General features: G+C 45.0%; 1 protein-coding gene across 1 annotated transcript; it reads left to right on the forward strand.

Moving 5' to 3' along the window:
- The first annotated feature begins 2,446 nt into the window (after nt 1–2,446).
- On the forward strand, nt 2,447–20,529 carry kpna3 (karyopherin alpha 3 (importin alpha 4)). Its single transcript, XM_080498337.1, has 17 exons — nt 2,447–2,618; nt 4,889–4,933; nt 8,793–8,882; nt 9,997–10,026; nt 10,120–10,172; nt 10,259–10,354; nt 11,494–11,579; nt 15,001–15,087; nt 15,169–15,338; nt 15,616–15,660; nt 15,743–15,874; nt 15,992–16,120; nt 16,373–16,477; nt 16,731–16,802; nt 16,978–17,140; nt 17,351–17,445; nt 17,532–20,529. The coding sequence occupies exons 1-17, from the start codon at nt 2,550–2,552 to the stop codon at nt 17,628–17,630; spliced, it is 1,566 nt and encodes a 521-aa protein (XP_080354463.1). The 5' UTR covers nt 2,447–2,549; the 3' UTR covers nt 17,631–20,529.
- The last annotated feature ends 1,084 nt before the right edge of the window (nt 20,530–21,613 follow it).

The following is a 21,613-nucleotide window of genomic DNA, read 5'->3' on the forward strand; positions in this document are numbered from 1 at the left end:
TTGTTGATTCATTAAACTTTTGTGTCTGAAAGCATCCGATTTTAGTCTTTTTACATCCATTTGTTGTCGGCGAGGTGACCATTGGTGAAACGTAGCACAGTACAGTGGAGTGATCCGATACACTTCAAGACTTTATACATTATTTTCTTCTCTATGAATCCATTGAGGCAGATTCCTCAGAATAACTTGAGGTAAAAGGCCGGCCACAACAGCTAAAAAAAAAAAAAGATGCTGAACTGCCAAAATAACTTCCAACAACAAACATTTAACCTTTAAAATTAGAGTTGTATGGCTCATAAAGTTGATATACAATTTTACTATCCATAATAAAACTGTTTCAATTTGCATTTACAGAGTTTCACAACTCCAGTTTTGAATAGGCATTTTTTTAAATACATATTAAATTAAACCTTTTGTAGAGTTTCAGGTAACTTGTCAGTTTTTTGTTTTATTTTTATTGGTTTTAACCATTTCTTGCTAATTTACCAATTTTTCTTTTTTCATTATAATTGTATTTTTTTTTTTTATAGAAATGCAAAATATTTAAGCTATTATAGCCATTTTTGATATTGAAATTTTTTCAAATCTATTTGACCACTTTAAGCTACTTTAGCTGTTTTAGTTGTCTTGGCCATTATAGCCCATTAAGCAGCTTTAGCCATTGTAGCTATTTAAAGCCCTTTTAGCTATTAAAGCTGTTTTAGCCATCTTAAACATCCCTGTAGTTTTATTTTAGATTTTAGACCCTTTTAGCAATTTGTACCATTGTAGCAGTTTTAGCCATTTTAGCTTCTTTAGCCATTTTTAGGCATTTTGGCCATTTTACCAGCTTTTGCCCCTATTTTTCTTTCGCAATTATTGCAGTTTTTTAGTGTATATTTTTGTGTTTTAGTGGTTTGGACAGTGACGGCCTTGCAGGGGCTAGAGAAGCTCCAGGTTCCAGGTTGGATCCCCATAGTGGATGGGTCACTAGTGGGTCCCTGAGCATGACCCTTGACCCCTCCAGCTCACCAAAGCCATAATGTTGACACCTAGAGAAGAAAAAACAGGAACTTCCCCAAGAGGATTAATGAGATATGATTACCAGTAGGTTTTTTTTCTTTATTTTTTTAATTATTAAAAAAAAAAAAAATTTTTTAATACATTACATTCATTCCAATGTGCTTTTATAGAAAAAATAGAAAAGCCCAACATATCCACATGAGCAAGCAGGTGTGTTTGCGACTGTGGAAAGGAAAAACTCCCCCAACAGGGAGGAACCTTTGTAGAAACCAGAGTCAGAGGTGGCGGCATTCTGCGGACCGGTTGGGGTGAAAGGATAGAGGAGAGGAGAGGAGAGGAGAGGAGAGGAAAGACAGAGATAGACTGACTGGGGAGATACATACAATACCCTTGTTAGTGCTACATGCATTTTTTTTCCCATTATAATACAATAATCACAGTGATCCAAATATTTTCCAACTGCCATGAGATTAAACCAGCCTGAGCAACAACAGAGCAAAAACCAAAATAATCACAACAATGATAGCAAAGACAAAAACACAAGGACACAAATCAAAGAACAAAACAAAAAAAACAAAAACAAAAAAAAGAAAAGAAAAACAACAACAACATGATTTTGATAATTGACAGAACAATAGCAGAAAATAAGAATAATCAGCAGTAAATCTCATCAATGATGACCAGTAGTTTAATGAAGACATTGGACCCGCTTTAGCTGCTCTTGACATTTCAGCTGCTTTTACCTGTTTTAGTCATCTTAGCCATTCAAGTTGTTTAAACAAACTTAGCTGTTTTGAGCAGTTTTAGTCATGTTACTACTTTAGAGATTTTCGTAGTTTTAGCCATTTTAGCTGTTTTTACTCTTCTGGGCCTTATTATTTCTCTGTTGTGTTTGTTAATTTACATCTTCTACTAGTTTTAGCAAGCTATTTCACTTGTTTTTATGCATTTTATTGAGCTACTTTTGCATATTAAAGTCTACGTTGGCATTTTTGGCTATTTTTCCTGTTTATTTTCTTCTTAGTCTCGGATAAGTCTTTTAGAAGGAATAATAAAGAAACAGTTTTAATCGTTTATTCCTATATAATTTTTTGTTAAAGCTTCAGGAGCCCGTACGGAGGGGGACATGTCGCTCTGAAGCAACAGCCAGCTGCAGGCCCCACAGCCCAGCCCGGCCCCTGCCTGCGGGCCCCTGCTCCTGGGGGGGGGGGGGGGGGGGGGCTCGGACTATTTGGGGCCCCCCCAGTTCTCGTTCTTTTCCCGGTATGCGCCCAATCATTTTTTACAGTTGCGTCTGAAATCGACCTTTCGTCCATGAAATCGCAGGTGGAATTTATGAGTACTGCGTCGTGGAAAGCAGGGTCGCTCTGACGGGATCTCCGCCGTGACTCCTCCCTCCGCCTGCGCTCTGCTCCAGCAGCGGATCCAGCAGCGGCAGCAGCAAGCGGCAGCACCAGCAGCAGCAGCGGCACAGGAGCTGCCGTGCCTCGTCTTTCACGGAGGAAGATCCCGAAAGCAGGAGGAAACAGCGAAAACCCCGTACAGCCATGGCAGAGAACGCCGGCTTGGAGAACCACCGCATCAAGAGCTTTAAAAACAAGGGGCGAGATGTCGAGGTGAGTGGACTCCTCGCCGCGGCCGTCCGCCAGACGAAGTGGACGAGTTTAATGTTAAAAGAAAAGTGGCAGTGTGCGGGCCTGTGTGTTTGTGTGTGTGTGTGTGTGTGTGTGTGTGTGTGGAGAGCCCGGCTCCGGCGGCGGTGTGCGGGCCTACAGTATGTGGAGCCCGGCTCCGGCCTCAGCGGCTGCTTACCGACAAGCTAGCTGCAGCTAAGCTCCGTGTGCTATATGCGAGCGTTCGCCATCAGTCGGCTGGAAATCAAACGACGGCCACAACAGCCGACAGGCTACCAATACTGCCACAATATCCACAATATCTAATCTCCACGAGCCGCGGGGAAGACGAGAGCTGGATTTGTATAAATCACAGTGATCGAGCGCCGGGCGGTGTGGCTGTCACTGCCAGCTAGCCGAGGCTATGCTAGGCGGATGGACGCCGGTCGTGAGCGGGGCTCCGGCCTACCCGGCACCTTAATCTTCATGTTTTCACCGTTTTACACACCGCTGACCCACCGAAATACCAAGCGATGATTCAGAAACGTCACATCCCGTCTGTATTTTTTAAATGAAATGCAGATTTATGTGGCTGCTTATGTCGGCTGCTCCACATCCACCCCAGCCCCTCCTAGTTAGCAAGCTAATGTCAGGCGAGCATGCACTGCCAGGTGAGGCAGCTCCGAATTGGCTGTTTTAAATGGGAACACAATGAAAAACGTACATTTATGTTGGGTTTGAATCGAATATGACTAATACTAATGCTGTGATTCCACTGTAGTAGGCTAATCCAGCTGAGAGTGGACACCTTGATTCACATTGAGCTCCTTCCAGTTCATTCTAACGGTGTGAAATTGGCTTTTTTTTTTTATTCTTCAAATATTCACAGCTGTGAATATGTTAAGGCCTCAGCTTTGTTGTTGGTCACATCCAATAGATATCAGCATCGGTGGTGTCCTACATTGGCTGGATATTGCCTCATCATTACACTCACACTTCTAATTTTAAATCAGTACGACAGCGTTTTGTCTGCAATGCTTCTTTGACATGTTCGCCAAACCATTCGCTGAAGGCTCAGATCAGGATACAGGATGCTCACTGTGATGGACCAGAGAGTCCTAAAGAAATAAGAGAGATCCAAATGATCGACACACACACAGAGATCTGCCTCTGTGTGTCAGGGTTACCAACACACACATGGTTGTGAAGTGTTGCTCTGATCGATTGGTAATCCTGAGATAATCCCCAAACAAAGGTATGTCTGACAACAGCTCACCAGGCTGGCATATGGGAGTTTGTCAATCATTTCTTAAAAAAAAAAAAAAAAAATAGGGGAAAAAAACTTCCCATGGGGGGTTGTTTTGAAATTGGGAGTCAGTCTGTGAAGCACATGGCTACTATGACAGACCTTACTGCCAAGTGCATTCCTGACGCTATTTCAGGCATCTCCACTGTCTGACCCTGGTCCTCTTAAGAGCCTCCGTATGTTTGAATCTGAGTTTTTGTACGTGGATGACTCGGACTGGAGCTTGGGGGGGGGTGCCAGTTTGGCTTTTATTTATTTAGGTCAAGCATAACAGATTGCTCTTCATTTCTGACACCATTATGAGCAGGACTCACATGCAAAGCGGGGAAGGCTCACATGCTGTTTGTCATAAGCTCCTTTTGTTTTCCAGCGTATATAACGTGGCTCGCTCGTCGGTCAAATCAGTGTATCTCTGTGAGTGATATTTACACACCGGTGTGAGGTAATTGCCATGGTAGGTCCGTGTTTGGATGACTGTGTCGAGGCCGTTTCATCTGAGTCAGGCTATATTGTTGTCTTGTGGCGGTTGGGAGACACCTCTCTGCTCCACAGCCGTCTGAGTTATGGCTGTCCCAGATTACGTAAGAAGCTATTTAGGAAGGCAACATGAACCTCTTCAAACAGTCACAAGATCTCGGACCATCTCGGAGTGTTCTAGATCCCGTGGAAACGCACACTCACTAATACAGTGATCACTTCAACACTTTGTGAGTTTGTCATACTTCTGACCTTCATTAGTGGAAGCTTGCTGCTGCTCGGAGGATTCATTCACCACAAAATGAAATAAAGAAATGGGACTCTGACCATATTGTTGCTTTGTCAATATGAACGTCCTGAAGCTTGACATTGTTTATTGATGGGCTGTTTGAAGAGCTCAGGATGAAATCCACATACTGAATATGAGCTTTACCTTTTAATTTGCACAAGTAAGAAGATGTTTTAATGTTCTTCCGTTTCTTTGTTTCAGACTATGCGAAGACATCGAAACGAGGTGACAGTGGAGTTGAGAAAGGTAAGATGTCACGCACATGTCTCCCCAAAATATCACACATGCCTTGTGTGCCACTTAATTCATGCAACGAGCTGGAGGTGTTTAGAACGAAAGAATTTGCCATCGATTACATGTCTTGAACAGTTTTTCCCTTTCCTGTTGGGTCAAATTGTTTGATCCGTCCATGTTGAGGAGCTGTGCTCACATGTGTGCAGGCGATGGGAACGTGAGACTGATCAGAATGAAAAAGCCTCATTTAAACTCATCTGTTGTACGATTACATCCAATTGGTTGCATTCAGAAAGATTTTTTGATCTTAAAGAAATTCTGATTTCTGCTGATCTGGGAGAAAATAAAATCTATGTACATTATTAATAGAATAATAGATTTTTTTTTTCTTTTTGTGGGTGTTTAAGTTTTCAAAAGAAATCAGTTCAATTCGTCAAGCTGACAAGCCCCTGTTTTATCCTGATGACTACCTGATGAGGCTGCTTCTAGGATCATGTGCACCAACATCACACTGCAAAGCATTATGGGACTGAGCAACTGGCTGAATGTGATTTGTCTTCGCACAGATGCACCCTCCCATTGATCTAATCACTTTCCTCATGTAAGTGAGGCAATCCGAGTTTTGTAGAAAGATTTTGAAAAAAATGTTCCCACATATATCCTTCTTTATTTACACGTTCTTCTACTTACAGATTATTATGCTTTCATGTACTGTGGAATGAGTTTGATTCCAGCGTGTGTTTTCGGTCTGTATAAAGAAGGCTGTCAATATTGTGTTCTAATTAATCACACATGGATGTTTCATTTTGATGAGCTTTCAAATAAACTGGTGAAACGGACAAAGTCCCAGTGATTAGAACAGCAGCATGAGTGAGAATCGTTGACTAGCGGTGTATATACACAGAGGGTGGGGTCATTAGCAGGATGTGAACTTTCAGCCCGGCAGGTCGCCCTCTCACACCAGCTCCTGACTCGGGAGTTATCGTGAAGGGGCATTCAAAACGCCGTTGCATATCTTCTCATTCATAAAGGTAAAAAATAGGCAGTTCTGTTGATTTCATCAACCAGTCTTTGTCATATTTCGCCATAAATTAGATGGTTAATTGAAACTTTTTGTCCCATTTAAGCCCAGTGATGTTTTGACGCAGGGGGCTGGAAGTGGCCAGTCCAGCGATTTAAATTTTGTTACTTTATATTGCGCTTTTTTTACTGTAAAAATAAATGAATCTCTTCAAGTAATGAAAAACAATTCAATTTAAAAAGAAGAAGAAGAAAGAAACGAATGAAAAAAATCTGCCCAGTAAAAGCAGCAGCAAACCAGAGGAATATGTTTACTTTTGAATTTGGTTAATATGAAGAAAATCAATAAAGGATCATTTCTAAAATTTAACCTGTTAACAATATGAACTTGGCAACTGTGTTTTTGAGATCTTGCTCCACGTGGCTGAATAATTTCTGCCTATGAAAATGTAAATAAAACGTAAATAAGAATCTACTTGTCGGTAAAGCCAGGTTTCCACCGCACAAAAAGTGCAGGGACGGAACGGAGTGTTCCGGAGCGGTACGGCAAAGCGGAACCGGAGCCAAATCCGGTACCCGTTTCCACTGCAGAAGAAAGGAACTTTAAAAAGTAGGCGGGGCTTAGAGCTCCGCAGATATGTGACAGACATCCTCCACTTCGCACCATTTGTTTTGTTAAGTTGTATTTTTTGCAGCCACAACTTCCGTGTTGGTCCAGAGAGAGCGAAAGCTCCGGTGACTTAATGTTTAGTGTGTTTCAGCAGGAGCTTTGTATTTGGAATTATTCAATTTTTAAAAAAAAGCAATCCAAAGAGGTTTGTTTGAGTTATTTTCTGAACAGACAACATATTGCGTCCATTCTGCTCAGCCTCCCTCTGGAGGAACACGGTTACTGAGCGTCACCCTGCGGCTTCCACAGGATGTACTCTGCGTTTGGTTATTGGCCGTCGCTTGGACCCTCTGGCGAGTCCCCGGAGGAAAATGTTGGATCTTTCACAGTTAAAAAGTGTTGATGTGGGGCACTGCTAGCTTGGCTGTGCAGTCAAGTGCTTGTGCTTTTATTAGACTACTATCAGAAGTACAAAGACACGAATTTAGCACGTAAACTAGACTTATTGTTGCCCTTCCAAGTCCTGATAACCAAGTGGAGCCACTAAATTAGTCTCATCACCCTGATGTGGATGACTTTTGGCTAAGATACCTGAAAATGTTTGTTTTTTTTTCCCATGATTATATAGGTTATAATAAAAGCCAATCCACACTTTGCAAAAGAAAGTTGGACTTTATATTGCCATTTAATAAGTACAAGGAGTAAGTGTTTCCCGGACTTGTGATTTGACACTCGGAGCCGCTTCAGTGACGCTTCAAATGGTATTAATGCATGTTTTTAAAGCGTGAAGACAAAGTCACAGGGAAGCTGTTGCTTGGAAACGGAGATGCTGTACTGAGGACGGCCTGGCGCCTCGGTATGCTCAGTGAAGTTCAGCACATCAGTAATGGTGTGTCGACGCGCTTTGAGGATTTGAATGCCGTTGAACTGCCGCCTTGAGAAATCAGCTCTGTCAAGCACCTGTTTATCTTGCTGGTTGTTTACTTTTTTTCAGTTGAAAGCTGATCTTGAAACGAATTGGTCCCAACTTGCACATTTTGAGATGTCTTTGTCCATACCAGTTATTCCATTTGAAAACAGGACACACTATCCTTTTTCCTCTTTTCTTCGTGAAGAATTTTATTGCAGATCCTTTCCGGAAATAGAATTATTTGTAGTGTGCAGTGTATCCTCTTGCTCTGTGAGGCTTTATTCACACACTGCAGACAAATCTTTGCCTCTTTTTGTTGATCTTTTCATAATTTGGTCTTCATTTTTGTCAGCAATGGTTGTACAACAGCTTCAATCTTGACACACTGATGTGTAGCGTTCATATTTATTGCACTTTATGTGAACGCTGCTTGTTTCTCCTCCAATCTCGGGTCACTTGAGGTCGTTAAACATTTCTCTCTGATGATGGAAATAAAACATAAAATGCAAATGGACTGTCTTTTTAAGATGTCGTAGTGTGTTAAACTCATCGCGTCAACTATAATAGAATGAAAATAAGAGATAACTAAAAACAATGTGGAGTAAATAGGGTTAAATGAGCTGGTAGAGGCACGTTTGCTGGTTCCGCTAATCTTGTGTGAGACACAAATTCAAGGTGCTTAGTTTATAACCCAAACATGTTTTCAAATGAGGAGATTTGCAGGGGAAGTCACAATATCCTAATGGCACGCTTGTGAATGAATATATTGTACGGTTGTGCTCCCCATGCAGAGGCTTTGGGTTGATATAGGCACAGTCGTACGTGTTGAAGCCCGAAACGTCACTGCTGCTGAGGTGTTCATAAAGTCTAGCACATTTTATCTAACTGGATCAGAGCAGAGAGACGCACTGCACTGGCTGATTAGTCATCAGTGACGCACATTTAAGCATGATGCGCTGGAATGTAGGGCAAGGGAATATCCTCCTACCACTGACTCACATGCCCCCCCCCCCCCCCCCCCAAGATCCACTCCGAGTGAATATGTGCTCCATGGGGGTCGCGAAGTGTGCGCGGGGTTAATGGGTGAAGGTTCAGTGTCCTTCAAAGATGAGTGTGTGCTTGTTGCGCGGATTAGCACGTAGGCACTTTTCTCTGGATTAACGACTTTGGAACAGGATTTCTAGCATGTAGGCCACATTCCAAAAAGTAAAAGTTTAGGGGAAAGAGTGGGGGGAGCCGGTCTTTGAGGTGGGCTTTAATTCACTGGTGCTGACTTGTTTCATCCCCCCCCCCCCCCCCCCCCCCCCTTCTGTCTTTTCTCTTCTTGTCAGAACAAACGAGACGAACATTTACTGAAGAAGAGAAATGTCCCGCAGGAGGAAAGTCTGGAGGACTCTGATGTCGACTTAGACTTCAAAGGAGTAAGTGTGGGTGTGTGAGAGAGCGAGACACGGCTGTTTAGATGATTGGCCAAAAAGTGTATATGTGTATACACACACACACACACACACACACACATGCAAGTCGCTTTTCAGTCCGGTAAGTGTTGAATTTGTTTAGCTAACAGAATAATGTGGAGTCCAGAAACAGATATGGCCCCCCAACAAATCCCAGAGTGCTGATCACAGCATCAGTGAGCCAGTCTGGGATGAAGAGACAGGAGAATTGGACACAGTCCGAATTGTCCTAAAAATGTTCAAAGTACCTTGAAAAGTAAAGTGTGGGCGTAGCGAGGAGAACTGATGCCGTCTTCACTGTCAGTATTGATTTGAGTTTTTAATCTACCGACAATCTTTGTTCATCCCCAATCAAAGAAGTGTGGCTGCGGATTAGAGACGTCCCAGTTTATCATTCAAACATTTCAGCCAGTGTTGTTGTTACTCACACACAGACAAGATTCCACAGTTTTATGAGAAGTGGAGTTGCTGCTGTCACCGAGTGATGCAACGAGGAATCCATCCAAGTCAGTACAGGAGTAGACTGACATCTTGACATACGGATGGATCCTTGATCTTTATTGCTCTGGCTGAGAAGTCGAGCTGGAATGAAACGTGGAGCTCGTCTCTTTTGGCCCAGAGGAAAATATGGAGCCGGCTCACTGTGATCACCTTCAACCCGTCTCGGGTGAAAGCCTGGAAAACCTATAATCCACAGGTGCTCATACACCTGAGAGAAGTTTCAAGGACACCATTTGAGAACACATCAGTACATTTCTGTGAGGTTTTGTGAATGCAGGGTCAGCGGAGTGTGGCGTTATACTTTTTGTTTAGTCTTTTTTTTTTCCTGTTCTGCAAAAAAATATTTCAAACATCCGCAGGTCAGTGTCGGATCTGTTCCAGCTTGTTTGCCAAAACAGCTGAAAAGCTGCATTTTTTTTGTTTTTTTGTTCTTGAAGCCAGGGTTAATGTTCTGCATTATATATATTATAGAATTTGTGGAGAATCGTGACGAGAAAGTAGCTAATAATCATCTTGTGTGTTATTTGGTCGAATGCTGCTGATGGCCAACTGCTAATTCTTCTTTACGTTTTTGCAGCAAAATGTTACGCTTGACGCCATTTTACAGGTAATTATCAATATTGATGATTTTTAGAAGCGTCCCCCACATGTTGCATTAGTCTTTCCCTGCTGTGCTAACATTGGCTCTTTCTCACGACAGAACGCAACAAGTGATAATGCGGTTATACAGCTCAGTGCTGTACAAGCAGCCAGGTGAGCCACTGACCAAACGCCTCCAGTAATCCTGCAAGCGATTTTTCTTTACTTGTCTTTTAAGACGTCTCTGTGCTTGTTTTCAGAAAACTGCTCTCCAGCGACAGAAACCCTCCCATCGATGACTTGATAAGGTCCGGGATTTTGCCCATTTTAGTCAAATGCCTGGAAAGGGACGACAAGTAAGTCTGCAACCGGAGCGTTTGGTTTCCTTTTCGCTCGTACACAACAGACCAATGGTTCTCTCCGGCGTGGCGCCGCTTGTGTTTTTCCAAGGCGTGCGGATGATGCGGCCGCCGGCCCTCGCCACTTCCGTCGGCTTTGTGTGCGTGAGACATGTTTCCCCACTGTGTCCACACGTGAGAGTGTGTGGAGGCATGCGGGGCAGCTGGCTGGTCTTCTCAGTACGAGCCAAGCCAAATATATCAGCATTCCTGTCTCTCGGAGTTCCCAAATTCCCAGGACCTTGTGTCCACTGAGAGGGCAGACTGGATCGTTGGAGTGGAAGAACTCGTGAAGCTCTGATCCTGGCAAATCAGAAGAGATAGTATCGCATTAGACTGTATGTTTATTGGTGCAGTGTAATGAATGTGTGTTAATCAGATTAATCTTCTGTGGTGGAGATAGTGTTCTGGCAGGAAGCCAATCATGTTGAGTTTGACATTGGACTTAAACACGCTGCATAAAAAAATGTCCTATCGTTATGTACAGCTTGTTTTTTGGGACTTGATAATGTAACGGGGGTGGAAAATTAACAAACAAGCTCTGAGGAGCTCTACATCTCCGTGGTCATTTCATGAAAGACGCGGGTTGAGAAACCGGACACAAGCTCCAGATCATGTTTGTCTGATAATGGGTTCATCCGGGTAGATGGACTTGACGTCCTTTACCACAATCCAGTAGCATTTGGCTGGTGGGTGGTGTGAGGAGCACTTGCAACTGTGTGAACATTTTCTGTTGCATCGTCTCTTTCTCTTAAATGGACGGTCGTCTATTGTGAACTCAACCTCTCTTTGCCCGTCAGCATGATATGTGGACCAGCACTCTGCTGTCAGATGTGTTATCTACCAACTCGTGCTTCCATGATTTGGAAACTGTTGGTTAATCATCCTATTGTGACATAAAATAACCTGAAACCAAAACTCCTCATCAACAAACTATAAAAAAAAGTAAAATTTAACAGTGAAATACCCCCCACAAAACTGTAATGTGTGTTCAGGGACTTGAACCAACCTCGAAACTGAGATAACATTAATGTTCCATTGATCTTAACTCGGCCTCCTCACATTCTAAGCAATTTGTTTTTCTTTCCTCATCCCAGCCCCTCTCTTCAGTTTGAGGCAGCTTGGGCTCTGACCAACATTGCATCCGGGACGTCGGCACAGACTCAGGCTGTGGTTAAATCCGGTAAGTTTGCCCTTCATTCTGCCCCCCAGTCTGTGTTTACACAGTGTGCAATCTACACCGAAAGCAGATTTAGGTTTCTTTTTTTCTTTATTCCACCCAGTAAGGCATGATGACTTTTAGATTGTTGCTTTTTATCAAAAGGAGGGCGATAGGTCATGCACATAAAAAACCTTTATGATCAGTAGTCTATAAATGTGGTATCTTTTATTGCTCGTAATTACAATTCTTAACATCCCTTTAAGAATAATTTATTCCTATTAGTCCATTGTTCTACTGGGGGACTTAGAAGGGGGTGATTGGGAGGAAGAGCCTCCCCGATCTGAACCCGAGTGGTGTTCTGTTATTGGACTTCTGTGTCAGTTTGGCCATAACGAACACCATGTTCGAGCACAGGGGTGTCCATAAGTGCACGTGGCACCAGGACACCCTAGGCTGCTAGTCAATGATGGACTTTGTGGTCGTGTCATCTGATCTCCGGCCACGTGTCTTGGACACTCGGGTAAAGAGAGGGGCAGAGCTGTCAACTGATCACCACCTGGTGGTGAGTTGGATGCGCTGGACCGGGAGGAGGCCAGACAGACTCAGCTGGCCCAAATGTGTTATGAGGATCTGTTGGGAAAGCCTGGCGGGAGAGCTTCTCACAGATCCCAAGGGAGGCTGGAGACATTGAGTCCGAATGGCCCATGTTCTCCACTTCCATTGTCGAAGCTCCTGCAGGGTCTCTGGCACCTGTCGTGGGGGCAACCTCTGAACCCGGTGGTGGAAACCGGAAGTAAGTAATGCCGTTAAGCTGAAGAAGGAGAACTATCAGGCGTTGTTAACTCATAGGACTCCCGGGGCAGCTGACGGGTACGGGCAGGCCAAGCGAACTGCAGCCCGGGCTGTGGTGGAGGCAAAAACTCGGGTCTTGGAGGAGTTCGGGGAGGCCATGGAAGAGGACTATCAGTCGGGCCCAAGGAAATTCTGGCAAACCGCCTGGCACCTCAGGAGGGGAAAGCAGTTCTCCACCAACACCGTTTTCAGTGGCACTGTTGACCTCAACTGGGGATGTTATCGGGCAGTGGAAGGAATACTTCAAGGACCTCCTCAATCCCACCATCACGTCTTCCGTTGAGGAAGCAGAGGCTGGGTTCTCAGAGATGGACTTGTCCATTACCCAAGCTGAAGTCACCGAGGTTGTTGTGAAGCTCCTCGGTGGCAAGGCAACGGGAGTGGATGAGATTCGCCCAGAGTTCCTTAAATCTAGGAACTGTTGTGGCTGACTCGTCTCTGCAACATCGCGTGGCGGGCCTCTGGACTGGCAGTCCGGGGTGGTGGTCCCTCTTTTTAAGAAGGGGGATCATAGGGTGTGTTCCAACTACAGAGGGATCACACTACTCAGCCTCTTCGGGAAAGTCTAATCCAGGGTACGAGAGAGGAGGATATGGCCGTTAGTCGAACCTTGGATCTAAGAGGAACAATGCGGTTTTCGTCCTGGTTGTGGAAGGTCGAACCTGGACCTTCAGCGTGCACTGGCGCGGTTCGCAGCCAAGTGTGAACCAGCTCTATACTGTCTACCAGGTGCTTGAGGGTTCATGGGAGTTCGCCCAACCAGTCCACATGTGTCTTGTGTATCTGGGGAAGGCGTCTGACCACGTCCCTCGGGACGTCCTGTGGGGGGTGCTCCGGGAGTATGGAGTCCGGGTCCCTTTGTTAAGGGCTGTTTGGTCCTTGTATGCCCGGAGCAGGAGTTTGATTCACATTGCCGGCAGTAAGTCGGACCTGTTCCCAGTGCACGTTGGCCTCCGGCTCCAGGGGTGTCCTTTATCACTGGTTCTGTTCATTACCTACATGGACAGAATTTCTAGGCACAGGCAGGGGCTGGAGGAGGTCTGGTTTGGGGACCACAGGATCTCATCTCTGCTTATTGCAGATGATGTGGTTCTGTTGGCTTCATCGAACCTGGACCTTCAGCGTGCACTGACACGGTTCGCAGCCCAGTGTGAAGCAGCTGGATGAGGGTCAGCACCTCTAAATCCGAGGCCATGGTTCTTGACCGGAAAAAGGTGGCTTACCTCCTTCAGGTCGGTGGAGTGCCCTTGTCCCAAGTGGAGGAGTTCAAGTATGTCATAGTGTTGTTCACGAGTGGGGGGGAAGATGGAGTGTGAGATCGACAGGCGGATCGGTGCAGCGTCTGCAGTTATGCGGATGTTGTATCGGTCCGTCGTGGTGAAGAAGAAGCTGAGCCAAAAGATGATCTTCGTTCCTACCCTCACCTATGGTCATGAACTATGGGTCATGACCGAAAGGAGATCTCGGATACAAGCGGCTGAAATGAGCTTCCTTCATAGGGTGGCTGGGCGCACCCTTAGAGATAGGGTGAGGAGCTCAGCCACCAGGGAGGAGCTCGGAGTAGAGCCGCTGCTCCTCCACATCGAGAGGAGCCAGCTGAGGTGGCTCAAGGCATCTGATTCGGACGCCTCCCTAGGGAGGTGTTCCGGGCATGTCCCTCCGGTAGGAGGCCTCGGGGCAGACCCAGGACACGCTGGAGGGACTATGTCTCTCTATGGCCTGGGAACGCCTTGGGGTGCCACCGGAGGAGCTGGAGGAAGTGTCTGGGGCGAGGGAAGTCTGGGCCACTCTGCTCAGACTGCTGCCTCCGCGACCCGGCCCCGGATAAGCGGCAGAAAATGGATGGATGGATATTCCTATTAGATACTGTTAATTTAATGGCTGAAATAAGTCGGTATGGGGGGAGGGGGTGTATGATTTGATATTTAATGAATGAATGAAATGAATAATAATCCAAATCTGCTTTGTCTATGTCCGTGTACATCCTGTCTGGCTCAGTCTGCGCGACACAGATTAACACGACTTACAACTGTGGACAGGCTGCAAATCACAATAACTTCTCTAAATTTATAGTTATTTTCCATATTTTTCCATTATTTTCTGTTATATGTGCCAGTTCATAACGATTTGCATGAACTTCAGATCCGTCCTTGATGCAGTTTAGCATCCTTCAATCACTAATCTACAGTTGGATTGACATTTTAGGAAGTGATTTAGAAATGAGTAACATGCTGTTTAGTTTTTAATCTGTCCATAAGTCAGCCTGTTCTATGTTGTAAGTTGCATTTCATCTCCTCACAGTGCAACTGCTTGTTGGTACTCATGATTGACATTCAATTCACTCGTAGAGTACACATTTTGCTGTCAGTAATACCTTTGGTATTTCCACCAGGAGGCTCTTATGCTCCGTGGGGGTTTTTTTTTCTGCTTGAATAACGGGTTAGATAAATAAACTCTATAAGAAGATTTTTTTTTGCCCTCTGCACTGTAAACTGCTCCTGTTCTCTTAAAGTGTTGTGATCATAGTCTTGATTTATTTATTTATTTTATATACAAGGCTCATCATTGAAGTTGTTCGTTCTTTGTGCAGATGCAGTTCCCTTGTTCCTGCGACTGCTACACTCTTCTCACCAGAATGTATGCGAACAGGCAGTTTGGGCCTTAGGAAACATTATCGGTGAGTGTCGTGCTGCACCGAGGACTGGATAGAAGTGGATCTCTGGGGTTGTGTTGACCTGCGAGTCTTTTCTCTGCACAGGTGACGGTCCACAGTGCCGGGACTACGTCATCTCCCTGGGTGTGGTCAAGCCCCTGCTTTCTTTCATCAACCCATCAATCCCAATCACCTTCCTCCGCAATGTCACCTGGGTCATTGTTAACCTTTGCCGCAACAAGGATCCGCCACCCCCCATGGAGACTGTGCAGGAGGTGTGTGTGTGTGTGGGGGGGGTCGACTATGTCTCTGCAGGTTGAGTCACAGAACTTTTTCAGAACCTTCTCAGTAGCCAAAGCAGCTTCATCACCCAGGGGAATGTCTGACGATAAAGCTCTGTTGGCGTCAGCTGAAGTTTGGGCTCGGCAAAGTTTCCTCAAGTTTTTTTTTTTTTTTTTTTTGCATTGCCCTGAATTACCTTCATCTCCTCAATATATTCCTCCTCCACCTACATCCAATTCACTTACCGCCTGCTTGTCTTTCCCCCTGCAGATCCTGCCCGCCCTTTGTGTGCTTATATATCACACTGATATTAATGTAAGTGTCAGATTGAAACTTGATTATCCAAGTGTTTAGTGTGAAGTGGTTGCTGAAGAATCTCTTTCGTCGTGTTGCTCAGATCCTCGTAGACACAGTGTGGGCTCTGTCTTATCTGACGGACGGAGGCAACGAGCAGATCCAGATGGTCATTGATTCTGGAGTCGTTCCATTTCTCGTGCCTCTCCTTAGTCATCAGGAGGTTAAAGTTCAGGTGAGGCCTTTTTTTTTTCTCTTCTCTCCAGCTTTATGTTACAATGTCAGATTTTTCATTGTCATGCTTCATCAATTAAATACTCCCGTAATGCAGTTTGCTCCTCTTCCTTCATAGACGGCGGCTCTGAGGGCAGTGGGGAATATTGTGACGGGGACAGACGAGCAGACGCAGGTGGTCCTCAACTGTGACGTCCTCTTACACTTCCCCAACCTGCTCACACACCCGAAAGAAAAGATCAACAAGGTACGTGCCATGACGTCTCCCACTCGCATAAGCGTCGAGCCCACAATGGGCGTTTGGACTACAAATGTGTCGTTCTCATCCTCGCACTGACTAAATGAATTAAATGGAAACTGAAACGTGTTTGTGAAGCGTTGAATAAAAGATGTGAAAGTGCAATGTAGATTGTGTTGAATCCGGAGATGACTCGCCCATTGAGGGAGTGTCTGTGCGTGGAGGCTCCGGTGCCGCTTCTAACCATTGGTCTGTTTCCAGGAAGCGGTCTGGTTCCTGTCCAACATCACAGCTGGGAACCAGCAGCAGGTCCAAGCTGTGATCGACGCCGGCCTGATTCCTATGATCATCCACCAACTGGCGAAGGTTTGTTCCTCGTCAAAAGTGCGGAAGAGGAGTCCGGCTTTACAGCCACGGCGCCTTCTGTTCAACTCCCCCCCGGCACAATCGAGCAGACAAGCAAAACCGCTCCCTTCCACATGCGTCCAGATTTTATTTTCTGGAGCCTCGTACTCACTTGTTGACAAATGAAATGTCTGCTGTAAATGCAAACGCCGCCAAACGCTTCTTGGCAAAACCGTGTTTTTGTTCCTCTCAGTGACAGCCTGTCTCTCTACAGGGTGACTTTGGCACTCAGAAGGAGGCAGCATGGGCCATCAGCAACCTTACCATCAGTGGGAGGAAAGACCAGGTGAGGCGAGGTTTTTCTGGTTTGCCGCTCGGCAGGAGGCTGGCGCTTTTGTCAGACAGACAGTTTTAAAAAATTGCAGCATTCACAAGTGAATTCTAACCTTCTCCATACTTGTAGCCATGCATTTATGTTGTAATGAAGTATGGGCGCGGCGTGCATGTGTGGGCTGGTGCAGGTGGAGTACCTGGTGGAGCAGAACGTCATCCCTCCGTTCTGTAACCTGCTGTCGGTGAAGGACTCCCAGGTGGTCCAAGTCGTGCTGGACGGCCTCAAGAACATACTCATCATGGCAGGAGACGAAGCCAGCACCATCGCAGAGATCATCGAGGAGTGTGGAGGTCCGTGTTTTTGCCCTCGCCTATTTAAGCCGTCGTACTTTTCCTTTCTGAGAACCGGTCGTAAGATCATTGGTTTATATTCTTCCATTCCTAATAGTAATGCCTGACGAGCCTCGCGAGAAATGTCAGCTGCGTTTTAGACTGTGAGCTCCTGCCGCAGCTCCTTCAATGTTGTCGCGTTTGATTAATATTAACCAAACTGTTTTCTAGGTTTGGAGAAGATAGAAAATCTCCAGCAGCACGAGAATGAGGATATCTACAAACTAGCCTTTGAGATTATTGATCAGTACTTTTCAGGAGACGACGTAAGTTGATTTTTTTCCTTTCCCTTTCCCGCCTTTCTTCAAAACGGAGCTCCTCTCACGTGGCCTGTCGTTGTGTCCCTCTCTAGATTGATGAAGACCCCAGCTTGATCCCCGACACCACTCAAGGAGGAACCTTCAACTTTGACCCCGCTTCCAACATGCAAACGAAGGAGTTCAATTTCTAAAAGCCAGGATGCTTGTTTCAACCAGTTGCACGGGTACTCTGTATTCACCCCAGACATTCATCCATCTCTCCACATCTGGCAACCTGGTACAGAAGGATTTACCCAACATCACTTCGCACATGGAAACTCACCACTGAAGGGTTTACCCACCCCCACCTCTGCACTGTGGGGTTTTTTTTGGTTGTTTTTTTTTTTTTTTTTTTTTTAAATGGTCATCCTTCACTGAACACTGCAATCTTTCATAGGAGTCCTGGTTATTCAAAAGGCACCGTCACAACCTGGCAACCTGTTCCGGGAGGATTGTCAGCTTTCTCTGCCAGTGCTTCTAAATATCAAACAAAAACAAAACCAGAAGGAAAACAAAGCTTTCGTGGCAAGATGCAATTGCCAAATGTCAAGTCCTCACAAAGACAAACCACACTAAGCACATTTTCAGACACACACGCACACGCACACACACACACACACACACACACACACACTTTTTGACACTTAGAATTTGTGTGCATACTTCTGTTGGAAGACGTCATATCACTTACGGGGAAGAAATACTGCTGTTAGTTTTGTGGTTTATTACTTTGTGCTCCCCCGGATGGTCCTCTGGTGTGACTTCACCCCCTTTGCGCACGCACACTGGCATAAAAGTACACGCAGGAGATGCACTCGGTCACACCGATCCCTGTCGACCAGGCACACCGACCCCCCCACCCCCACCCCACCCAGTTTGAAGAGTTAATCCCAGAGCTTTAAGCCACGATTAACCACGGGCCCCGCCGCCCCTCCACGGAGCGGTCCTCGGCCAGGTGGAGGAGTTAAAGGGCTCTAAAGCAAAATGAGGACTCCATGGCAAAACTGACCGACGGGACTTCTGACTCAGTGACGTCACCTTTTTTTTTTTTTTTTTGTGACAGCCGTTGAATTATCAAAACGTAATGTTTGTTTTAAAAAAAAAAACAAAGCAAAACAAAAAAAAAAAAAAATGCAACGAAGTCATCAAAAATGTGAATAAAATGCCATAACTTTTTTTTCTCTCTCTCTCTTCTCCGATACAACTCTAAGACCTGCTAACTGCAGTGCTGCTGATTCAGCACAGCAACCACTTTTTTTTTTTTGTTTTTTTTTGTTTTTCATGGACGTGAATACGTGTCACGGGGGGACGCGCCTCTTTGGGTGGTGGCACAGAGACTTTAGAGAAGAGGAAGATGTCGGCCGTAGCTTCCCCCCCCGCCCCCCCCCCCACACACACACACACACACACCCAACCCAACACTGGACATCCGCTTGTGCAGCGTGAGCTCGGTCACATTTCTGTGAGCCAGTGAACTCTTCGTTTGCTTGAGACTCCCCTGTAATGTGAAACTCTTGAAAGGTGTGTTTGTAAGGGGGGGGGGGGGCCGGGGGGGGGGGAGCGTTTAACAAAACATCTAACTAAAATCGTCCTCAATATCAGACTCTAAGGTTGTTTTAATTTTTGGAGACGCGTTCTTCAAATGTATTAGTTACATGTTTCTGCTACTTCCGCTGGAGTCTGTGGAGGTCAATGATGTCTGTTTCCTTTTTTTTTTTTTTTTCCTTTTCTTTTTTTTTCTTTTAGTCTTATGCACAAGTCTGAGAGGCATCACGATGCCTGCCTGCAGAAAGGGACCTATACTCATGAAAGACGAGACTTCTAAAAGGAGTACAGGTCCTGATCTTTACAGTACTTAAGTACTTCCAATGAAGAGGTCACGCGTCATCACTCGATTTGAATAATTGTAAAAAAAAAAAAAAAAAAGAAATAAAACGTGATGTGTATCTCTCCTTGCCGTCTAATGAATATATATGAATATATTTACATAAAGCCTGTACAAAGCTGCTGCAGCTGACAGTCATTGGATGGACGATAACTGTCAAAAGATGGCTGGGGAGGGTTTTTGTTGAAGCAATATTTTTCTTTTTTTTTTCTTTTCTTTGACTTGCATATGTATTGTGATGATATGCTGATAAATTGGAACAGGCTGTTTTGGATTTTTTTTGTTTAAGTTTTTTTTCCTGTTTCTTTTTCTTGGTGGTGACGGGCTGTTTTAAAATGTACCGTCCCCCCGTCCCAGGACTCGTGCGGGTTTGGGTTTGAGTGTCAAAGCTTCAAACCCTGGCCCTCGGTCCCGGTTATGGAAGACTTCTTCGACCCCCCCCCACCCCCCTCCCCGGTTGGCTGCTAAATACTCAGAGGGGTTCAGAGTGTGGGCGGGGGTCACGATGGGGTTTTAAAATGTCGGGGTAGAGGTTGTTGTAAGCAGCCCGGCCTTGTTTTTGGGACTAGCTGTTTATTACTGAACAAAAAGTATATAGAGGGTGTACAGTCATGAACTAGCAGACTAGACCGAGCCACTTTAAAGATTTACAATTGCGTTGCCTTGTATCTGAATTAGATACAAGCTTATGTTTGTTGCAAGATTTTTACTTGCTAATGAAAAGTTGTTTTAAATAAAATAATAGGAGAAAAGCAACAGACAGCGTTTTGGCCTCTGATTGTTTATATCTTTTTATAAATTTTAGATTGAAATCTTCTCTTTAAGGTGGCTCATTGATGCTTTCAACTCTTGTGCATATTAAAGACAAGGATGAGTTGAAAATCATTGTGCCTTTTGTTTTTCATTTCAACTAAACCGAGGTTTGATTGAATAGAAAATGAACTCTGAGCGAGTGGAGAGCCTTTAGCATGGGAGACGTACGGCTGCACTACCGTGCCGTCTCCCCGTCGTCGGGGTTTGCTGTGGAAATGGTCACTGTTGTGGACAGTAACTGCTCCTCTCTGGTTCACTCAAACATTGTAACGCACCATCTCGACCACTCATTGCCCTCCCTCAACACCACGTCATCACCATATTTCAGTCGGGGGGGGTTTGCTCTCCTCTCATCTCGCCCTCAGGACATGATCTGTGTTTCTGATCCTAACCAAAATAAACTTGCTGTTTAGCCGTTGGATCCTTCAAGCTTGCAAGTGTTGTGATTCACATAACTCCCCCCCCATGAACTCCCCCTTTTTTTTTTTTTTTAAATCAGTGGCACAGAGTATACGTGATGAAAATGCCTATATTTTAACAAAACCAAACAATTACTCCTGAAAATGACTGCAATCTGAACAGAAAGCCAATTTTAATGAATCCTTCTGGTGCAAAATGCAGTGGAACCCCCCCCCCCCCAAAAAAAAAGCATGGCTTTGAGGATAGTTTGATGGCAATTAGAGAATTCTCATGGCAGCATCACTGATATCAGTGTTGTGTCCCCTGCTCTCAAGAATTGTATTAGTAGTGCTGCTTTTGCAGTTTGGTCAGATTGGAGCCTCTTGACCCGTGGATCTTATGTTTGACACCTTGATGCATTTTTCTTTTAATTCAATTTTCAGTAGAAATCATGTTTTACAGACCAGTGGGAGAGAAAACAGAATTATTTTGTAACACTGTTTTATTACTGAATTTGCTTTACATGTAAATGACAGAAGTATCGGTCAAACACTAATGCAGAACAAAGCACAACAGCTACCAAACCACACACAGAAGAAACATACTTAAAATCTAAAGCATCGTAGATATAAGAGAAGCAGAACATTAATCCTGCTCGACCCAGATCCAGAATCTCTAGAGGGGCTGCGGGAGGGGGGGGGGGGGGGGTAAACCTAAACGGTAAAGACAACTGCAGCCCTGCTTGAGGTATAAATCCGGTGCATTCAGTAAATCTTATTCATTCTTATACATACATTTGAAACCTGAGCAGTGAGGGTTTAGCTTTGTTCAGGCGGATCTCTTGTCCATCTGCGTGGAGGAAAAGATCCCGCTGCCATGTGCAGTTACTGCCGAGCTTAAGGTTGTTTCCACAGCTGTCGGCGATAGGAAGGGCCTGCACTGCCGCTTTTGTGATAACTGAGCCAACTCCCGTCAATTCAAGGAGATTCTAATTACAGCTTTGGAAATGACTGTATTTTGACTGTACTTATCAGCTGG

Source organism: Blennius ocellaris (genome assembly GCF_963422515.1).
Source record: "Blennius ocellaris genome assembly, chromosome: 6".
NCBI classification, from domain to species: domain Eukaryota; kingdom Metazoa; phylum Chordata; class Actinopteri; order Blenniiformes; family Blenniidae; genus Blennius; species Blennius ocellaris.

What these genes read in the sequence shown, in the direction of transcription:
- kpna3 (XM_080498337.1), top strand. Translation starts at nt 2,550, where the DNA reads ATGGCAGAGAACGCCGGCTTGGAGAACCACCGCATCAAGAGCTTTAAA. An exon ending in AGTGCTGTACAAGCAGCCAG is followed by an intron (nt 10,173 to 10,258) that starts GTGAGCCACTGA and finishes GCTTGTTTTCAG; the next exon opens with AAAACTGCTCTCCAGCGACA. An exon ending in CCATGGAGACTGTGCAGGAG is followed by an intron (nt 15,339 to 15,615) that starts GTGTGTGTGTGT and finishes TTCCCCCTGCAG; the next exon opens with ATCCTGCCCGCCCTTTGTGT.